Source organism: Phaseolus vulgaris, chromosome 2 (assembly GCF_051622355.1).
Source record: "Phaseolus vulgaris cultivar YP4 chromosome 2, ASM5162235v1, whole genome shotgun sequence".
Taxonomy (NCBI): domain Eukaryota; kingdom Viridiplantae; phylum Streptophyta; class Magnoliopsida; order Fabales; family Fabaceae; genus Phaseolus; species Phaseolus vulgaris.
In genome coordinates this window covers 4,516,478-4,525,387 of record NC_143499.1, presented here as the reverse complement: position 1 = coordinate 4,525,387, position 8,910 = coordinate 4,516,478, and the positions used below count along the sequence as shown (strand labels likewise).

Genomic DNA, 8,910 nt, shown 5'->3' with positions numbered 1-8,910 from the left:
TTTATCATTTTCTTATACATTTTGTTGTTTTGTTGCGTTGCTCAGTTTTCACCTCTTCCCAATCATCAATAACTTCATTTTTCTTATGATATCTCGTTCTATTTTAATTGTTAATGGAACAATGTAATCATTATCTTCATTCTCACAATCACACTACCAACTCAGTTTACTTGTTTAGGCTTTGAAATTGGAAAAAATGTAAATAAAGAAAATAGTTATTTGAATTTTATCTTTGCCTCTTTTAACGTTATTCTTGATGATGATCATGCTACTTAACTACATTAGAGAAAGAGATTGGTTGTTAGGTTTCATAGTTTAACTAAACTCGTCTGTGACATTGAAATAGATGAGACTAAGTTGACGGTTTATTACGTATTTTTAGGAAGGATAATGCATGATAGATGCAAGATTTTGTTGTGGATTGTTTTAGTTACATATTCTAGTTATTCGCTTGAAGTGTACATCCTGCGAGGAATGTATTTCGTGTCTTTTCACCCTGGAATTTGGGTTTATAATTGTTCTTGTTCCTGGATACTTTTAACCCTTTTTTTTGAATTGTGGTGTGATACTTATGATTATATGAATATATGTGATGCTAATTTACTTCTAGAAGCGTTATTTTCAGATATATCAAGGAAAGTGTAGTTTAAAAAATGTAAAAATGTAGAATGTATGGATAAACCTCTATTTTCTCTTATCGTTCAAACACAAGATGCCGGAATCTGCATACATTGTGACGTCTGGCAGTGAAGCCACCGGAGAAGAAAAATCATCTACTTTTTTTGAAATAGCAATTGGAATTGATCTTGGCACATCACAATGTAGTGTTGCTGTGTGGAGTGGTTTCCGAGTGGAGCTTTTGAAGAACACAAGGAATGAAAAGATTATGAAATCGTATGTGACTTTCAAAGGTGACACCCCTTCTGGTGGAGTTTGCAGTCAACCCTCCATCGAGGATGAGATGTTCTCTAGAGCCACCATTTTCAACCTGAAACGCCTGATAGGCAGAGTTGATACCGATCTGGTTGTCCAAGCCTGTAAGAATCTCCCTTTTCTAGTGCAGACTATGGACATTGGTGTTTGCCCATTAATTGTCGCATTAGTAAACAATATGTGGAGATCCACCACTCCAGAAGAAGTCCTAGCGATATTTCTGGTGGAATTAAGAGCCATAATTGAAGATAAGCTGAAACGACGAATAAGAAATGTGGTTCTAACAGTTCTAGTCGATTTCAGCTAACCCGGATAGGGCGTGCGTGTGCCATGGCTGACCTTCATGTTCTCATGTTGATGCCTGAACCGACAGCCGTGGCTTTGTTGTACGCTCAACAACAACAGCAAAATTGTCATGAGAATATGGGCAGTGGAAGCGAGAAAATTGCTCTCGTTTTCAATATGGGTGCTGGTTTTGTGATGTTGTTGTCGCTGCTCCAGCGGGAAGAGTTTCACAGATTAAAGCCTTGGCAGGAAGTAACATTGGTGTATAATAAAATAATAAAAAATGGTAAGAAGAAGATAGGTTTCTTATTCTTTTATGTGTATGGTTACATCAAATATATAGGGAGTTTCTATCTCCAAATTACAAACTAATTAGGTAGATACTAATCATGAGATTCTATCATTATTAAATTAATAGCATATAATTGGGTACAATATCGTACAATATTACATACAATAATTGCATATAATTTGATAATTATTATTTCCTTAATACTCCCCTCAAGTTGGTAGGTGAAGATCATGAACTCCCAACTTGTGTCGTAGCGTCAAAAACCGTTCCTTGCTCAGTGCTTTTGTAAAAATATGTGCGAGCTGATACTGTGTCGTTACATATGAAGGACTGATATGTTACCTGTAATGTCAAGAACCAAGAAAAATGCAATACCCAGATACTCCTTTGATGTACTTTAGGACTCGAATTGCGGCATCCCAACGAGGTTTTCGTGGATCCTGTATATACTGACTTAGGGTCTGAACCGAAAATGCTATGTCAGGCCGAGTAACCGTGAGGTATATCAGTCGTCCCACGAGTCACCTGTATTTGACTGCATCCTTTAATAACTTTCCATCGTCTGGTGTGAGGTTTAGGTATTGTTCCATTGGAAATTTGTCTGGACGAGCACCTGTGAGTCTCGTATCCTGCAAAATATCAAGCACATATTTTCTTTGGGACATGTAAATACCAACTTTGGAACGGGAAAATTCAATCCCTAAAAAATATTTTAGGTCTCCAAGATCTTTAATGCGAAATTGTTGTAATAGACAATCTTTAACACGCTGAATTTCTGTCAAATCATTTCCTGTCAAAAAAATATCATCCACATAAATCAAAAGGGTAGTAAATAATGAGTTATTTTGTCTTGTGAATAGAGAGTAATCTGTCTTGGATTGTTGAAATCCTACAGATTTAATCACATGAGAAAATGTTGAAAACCATGTTCGAGATGCTTGTTTGAGACCATAAAGGAATTTGTTGAGTCGACATACAATGTTCTCCCTTGTCGATGATGCTCGGGTGACAAGTCCATGTAAATAAATTCATGCAATGTGCCATGTAAGAAGGCATTTTGCACATCTAGCTGGTGAGTAAACCAATTTCTAGTTATTGCAATGGTGAGGAGACACCTCAAAGTTGTTAATTTTGTTGTTGGTGAAAAAGTTTCAGAATAGTTGACACCTTCAATCTGAGTGTACCCCTTTGCGACAAGGCGCGCCTTATATCTGTCGACGCTACCATCTGAGTTGTACTTTATTTTATAGACCCATTTGCATCCGATGGGTTTCTGCCCAACGGGTAACAGTGTCAAGGTCCACGTTTGATTTAGCTGTAAGACGGAAAGCTCTTCGTCCATTGCTTTTTGCCAATTTGGATCAAGGATAGCTTGAGCATAAGTGTGAGGTTCTTTGGTGGTTGTGATGTTAGCAAGATATGCACTATGTGTAGAAGAAAATCGTGAATTAGAAAGAAAATGATGCATAGGATACCTGGTTCCATTCGTCCGGTCTTGGGCAGTGGTCGAATGATTGGCTTGGGATCCTGTTACGTAGTCTTGAAGCCAGGAAGGTGGGGTTGATGTGCGACTGGATCGTCGAACAGGAAGGTCGGTTGGAGAAGGTTTGGTAATGGGTGCTAGACTTCTTGGCATGGGAGAAGAAGGTTGGTCTAGTGGAGGTCCAGGTGTATTATGACGAGTAGGAGAAGAATGTTGGTTTGATGGAGGTTCAGGTGCATTGTGACGAGTAGGAGAAGAGAGTTGGTTTGATGGAGGTTCAGGTGTATTGTGACGAGTAGGAGAAGAAAGTTGGTTTGATGGAGGTTCAGGTGCATTGTGATGAGTAAGAGAAGAAGGTTGATCGAGTGAATGTTGGACAGGAGTGGGTAAGTCAATGTCAATAGTGGGCAAAATACCTTGTAATGGAGGTGAGGATTGTGTCTGTGACTGTTGGCAGAATGGGAAAACACTTTCATGGAAGATGACATCCCAACTTGTAAAAAAAGTGTTTGCATCTATATCAAATAATTTGTATGTTTTTTGACTGTGAGGATAACCAATGAAAATGCATTGTCGGGCGTGTGGGTCAAATTTTTGCTTAGGTGAAAAACAATTGCGTAACAGAGGCAATCAAAAGTTTTTAGGTGACAAAGTGAAGGTGGTTAATTATATAGTAGCTCAAAAGGTGATTTATTTTTTAGTAAAGGTGATGACAAGCAATTAAAGATATATGTGGCGGTTAAAATGCATTCTCTCCAAAATTCTAATGGTAAATTGGACTGAAATAGGAGGGCTCGTGCTGTGTTTAAAACGTGTCTATGTTTGCGTTCTACTACTCCATTTTGTTGAGGAGTGTAGACGCAAATGCGTTGACATTCAATACCTTTTTTGAGAAAAAAATCATACAGTGAAATAAATTTCAGTCCGTTGTCAACGCGGATGGTTTTAATAGATATCTGAAATTGATTTTGTGCAAATGTAATGAATGACTCTAAGATATGTTGGGTTTTAGATTTGTGATTCATAAGAAATAGCCAAGTACATCTAGTATAGTCATCGACTATAGTGAGAAAAAAACGTTTTCCAAAATGAGTTGGGGTTTTATGAGGACTCAAATGTCACAATGCAATAGATTAAATGGAGAATGAGATTTTTTTTGTGCTTAAAGGAAATAGTAGCCTTGTTTGTTTAGCTTTGGGACAAATACTACAATTATTATGAATGAGAATGAGATTTTTACTGATAGGATAGGTAGTAAGGAAGATACAAGTTGTAGACACGCCAGACAAGGATGTCCGAGGCGCTTGTGCCATAAATCAGGGTCGGTCGATATTTGAGATGCGTGGGCTTGGTTTGGAAGAGGGAACATGTAGTATAAGCCTGCGTGTTGTTTACCCGAGCCAATCATCCTCCCCGTAGCCAAGTCTTGTAAAACGCAACCATGTGGAGTAAAAACGACACAACAATTTAGTGAATTGGTTATCTTCCTAATGCACATTAGATTTAAATTAAAAGAAGTAACGCAAAGAACATCTTTGAGAGTGATTTTGTCATTGAATTTAATTGTGCCGGTAGATGAGATGAGCGCAGTTGAGCCTGTGGGCAGATTAACATTTGGAATAAATGATGATGAAGTGTGTGTGAAAAATTGTGAATCAAATGCAATGTGATCGGTTGCTCTGCTATTCAAAATCCATGGTTTCGTAAAAGCATAATTAGAAGAGAAGTTATGGGCAAGCAGACTGCAGAGCTAACAAACGTGTCACTTTTACCGTTATTGTTGAGCGAGTAAATAGCCTTTGCCAATTGTTGAATTTGCTCGACACTGAAGCCTTGTACGAGGTTTCTATCAGACTCGTTACTGATGCCTTCTTTGCCAAACATGATTTTTTATTTAGGGGATAAAAATGAAGAGGTTGTCAAGGCACCAAGATCGGTGCTCTGATACCATATAAGAAAATGATAAAAAATGGTAAGAAGAAGAGATCTCTTATGTATATGGTTACATCACTTCATGTATAGAAATATATAGGGAGTTTCTATCTTCAAATTACAATCTAATTAGGTAGGGATACTAACCATGAGATTCTATCATTATTAAATTAATTGCATATAATTGGCTACAATATCGTACAATATTGCATACAATAATTACATATAATTTGATAATTATTATTTCCTTAATATGGTGGTGAAGACTTGCTTCAAAATATGATGTTTCATCTTTTGCCAGAATCTGAAAATCATTTTCAAAGCCATGAGGTCAGTGAAATGAAGCGGATGGGCCTGCTTCGAGTTGCAACCCAGGATGCAATTCACCAGCTTTCCTCTCAGAACACAGTTCAGGTTGATGTTGATTTGGGAGATGATGTGAAGATATGCAGAGTTGTTCAGCGGGAGGAGTTTGAGGAGGTAAATAGAAAGGTGTTTGAGAAATGTGAAAGCCTTATCATTCAGTGCTTGAAAGATGCCAAGGTAGAATTTCAAGACTTAAATGATGTGATAATTGTAAGTGGATGCTCTTGTATCCCAAGAGTGAAGAGTCTTCTTGCTAAAATTTGTGGAAGGAAGGAACTTTATAAAGGCATGAATCCTTTGGAAGCTGTTGTTTGTGGTGCAGCAGTGGAAGGAGCAGTGGCTTCAGGCATCAATGATCCCTTGGGGAACTTGGACTTGTTAACTATCCAAATTACACCTCTTGCCATTGGAATTTGTGCTGATGGTAACAAATTTGTGCCTATAATTCCGAAAGATATCGCAATGCCAACGCGAAAGAAACTAGTTTTTACAACATGATAATCAAACGGAGGCATTGATTATTGTGTATGAAGGTGAGGGGAAAAAGCAGAAGAAATCCACCTATTGGGATATTTCATTAGTAAAATTCTAAAATTTGTTTAAGATTCAAACACTTCCTTGATTTAATTTTCCTCATTCATCTTTGTTTTGTTATTCTATGTTCTAATAGGTCTTATTCTCTATCCTCATTAGTTATTTTTAAAGTAAGTTGGAGTGTATGTATGAAAATGTAAATTAATTATTTGATCCCTAAAACATTTTGATTTCTACGCTCAGAAAATACTTGTATTAACAAATAGTACAATAAACTATATTTGATATCCTTATATATCCTCTAGCAAAGTTTGTGAAATTTCGTCCTACTTTCTGCAATTTTATTCTGTGTTGAAAAATTGCGTTGAAAAATTCACACAAGTACTTTCATGTGCTGTTTGCACACTCCGAAGGAGGCACGTCCATAACAAAATCACAAAAAGGAGATATAGGGAAGAAAAGCCAGGACATTTTGTTTTTGGAAAACCTGTTTTGTTTACTCTCGATCTGGGTCTTGCTACGCCCTATTCCTTGGGTCTTTTGGTCTGAAAATTTTACCAGACATTCGTCATTGTGTGTATTGAGTTTTGGCATAGATTTGAGCCCCAGGTTCGTCTCACAAGATTTTCAATAAATTTTGTATTCATCACTGCCAGGGTTGAAAGGAAGGTTTGTTTGTGTGTGAAACTGTTTGATTTTATTCCTAGGTGAATACTCATCCGTTTGACGTGAAATTTGTCGCGTTTTGTCCCAAATTCAGTCCAGATTCTTACAAGGAATTTCAGGAAAAAATTATTCCGGGACAATTTTTCTGAAATTTTGTGAAAAACCAAGGCGATCCTCTAGCAAAATTTGTGAAATTTCGCCCTACTTTCCGCAATTTTATTTTGTGTTGAAAAATTGCGTTGAAAAATTCACTCAAGTACTTTCATGTGCTATTTGCACCCTGCGAAGGAGGCACGTCCATAAACAAATCACAAAAAGGAGATATAAGGAAGAAAAGCCAGGACATTTTGTTTTCGAAAAATTGGTTTTATTCACTCTCGGTCTGGGTCATGCTACACCCTATTCCTTGGGTCTTTTGGTCTGAAAATTTTACCAGACATTCGTCATTGTGTGTATTGAATTTTGGCTGAGATTTGAGCCCCAGGTTTGTCCCACAAGATTTTCAATAAATTTTTTATTCATCACTGCCAGGGTTGAAAGGAAGGTTCGTTTGTGTGTGAAACTATTTGATTTTTTTCCTAGGTGAATACTCATCCGTTTCACGTGAAATTTGTCACGTTTGTCCCAAATTCAGTCCAGATTCCTACGTGGAATTTCAAGAAAAAATTATCCAGGGACAATTTTTTTGAAATTTTGTGAAAAACCAAGGCTATCCTCTACCAAAATTTGTGAAATTTCGCCCTACTTTCCGCAATTTTATTTTGTGTTGAAAAATTGCGTTGAAAAATTCACACAAGTACTTTCATGTGCTGTTTGCACCCTGGAAAGGAGGCACGTCCATAAACAAATCACAAAAAGGAGATATAGGGAAGAAAAGCCATGACATTTTGTTTTTGGAAAATCGGTTTTGTTCAGTCTCGGTCTGGGTCTTGCTACGCCCTATTCCTTGGGTCTTTTGGTCTGAAAATTTTACCAGACATTAATCATTGTGTGTATTGAGTTTTGGCAGAGATTTGAGCCCCTGATTCGTCCCACAAGATTTTCAATAAATTTTTAATTCATCACTGCCAGGGTTGAAAAGAAGGTTCGTTTGTGTGCGAAACTGTTTGATTTTTTTCCTAGGTGAATACTCATCCGTTTGACGTGAAAATTGTTGCGTTTTGTCCCAAATTCAGTCCAGATTCTTACGTGGAATTTCAGGAAAAAATTATTCTGGGACAATTTTTCCGAAATTTTGTGAAAAACCAAGGCGATCCTCTAGCAAAATTTGTGAAATTTCGCACTACTTTCTGCAATTTTATTCTGTGTTGAAAAATTGCGTTGAAAAATTCACACAGGTACTTTCATGTGTTGTTTGCACCCTGTGAAGGAGGCACGTCGATAAAAAAATCACAAAAAGGAGATATAGGGAAGAAAAACCATGACATTTTGTTTTCGGAAAACCGGTTTTGTTCAGTCTCGGTCTGGGTCTTGCTACGCCCTATTCCTTGGGTCTTTTGGTCTGAAAATTTTATGAGACATTCGTCATTGTGTGTATTGAGTTTTGACAGAGATTTGAACCCCAGATTCGTCCCACAAGATTTTCAATAAATTTTTTATTCATCACTGTCAGGGTTGAAAAAGAAGGTTTGTTTGTGTGTGAAACTGTTTGATTTTTTTCCTAGGTGAATACTTATCCGTTTGACGTGAAATTTGTTGCGTTTTGTCCCAAATTCAGTCCAGATTGTTACGTGGAATTTAAGGAAAAAATTATTACGGGACAATGTTTCTGAAATTTTTTGAAAAACCAAGGCTATCCTCTAGCAAAATTTGTGAAATTTCGTCCTACTTTCTGCAATTTTATTCTTTGTTGAAAAATTGCGTTGAAAAATTTACACCAGTACGCTGCAAAGGAGGCACGTCCATAAACAAATCACAAAAAGGAGATCTAGGGAAGAAAAGCCAGGACATTTTGTTTTCCGAAAACCGATTTTGTTCACTCTCGGTCTGGGTCTTGCTACACCCTATTCCTTGGGTCTTTTGCTCTGAAAATTTTACCAGACATTCGTCATTGTGTGTATTGAGTTTTGGTTGAGATTTGAGCCTCAGGTTCGTCCGACAAGATTTTCAATAAATTTTTTATTCATCACTGCCAGTGTTGAAAGGAAGGTTCGTTTATGTGTGTAACTGTTTGATTTTTTCCTAGGTGAATACTCATCCGTTTGACGTGAAATTTGTCACGTTTTGTCCCAAATTCATTCCAGATTCTTACGTGGAATGTCAGGAAAAAATTATTCCGGTACAATTTTTCTGAAATTTTGTGAAAAATCAAGGCTATCCTCTAGCAAAATTTGTGAAATTTCGTCCTACTTTCTGCAATTTTATTCTGTGTTTAAAAATTGTGTTGAAAAATTCAAACAAGTACTTTCATGTGCTGTTT

The 8,910-nt window shown here is 37.0% G+C and overlaps 1 protein-coding gene across 1 annotated transcript; it reads left to right on the top strand.

Annotated features, from left to right (window-relative positions):
- The first annotated feature begins 712 nt into the window (after nt 1-712).
- Nucleotides 713-5,894, top strand: HSP70T-2 (heat-shock protein 70T-2). Its single transcript, XM_068610936.1, is given in 6 exon segments — nt 713-1,220; nt 1,223-1,405; nt 1,408-1,477; nt 5,180-5,785; nt 5,787-5,833; nt 5,836-5,894. Coding segments are annotated over 6 exon segments (1,473 nt in total).
- Nucleotides 5,895-8,910: the final 3,016 nt, after the last annotated feature.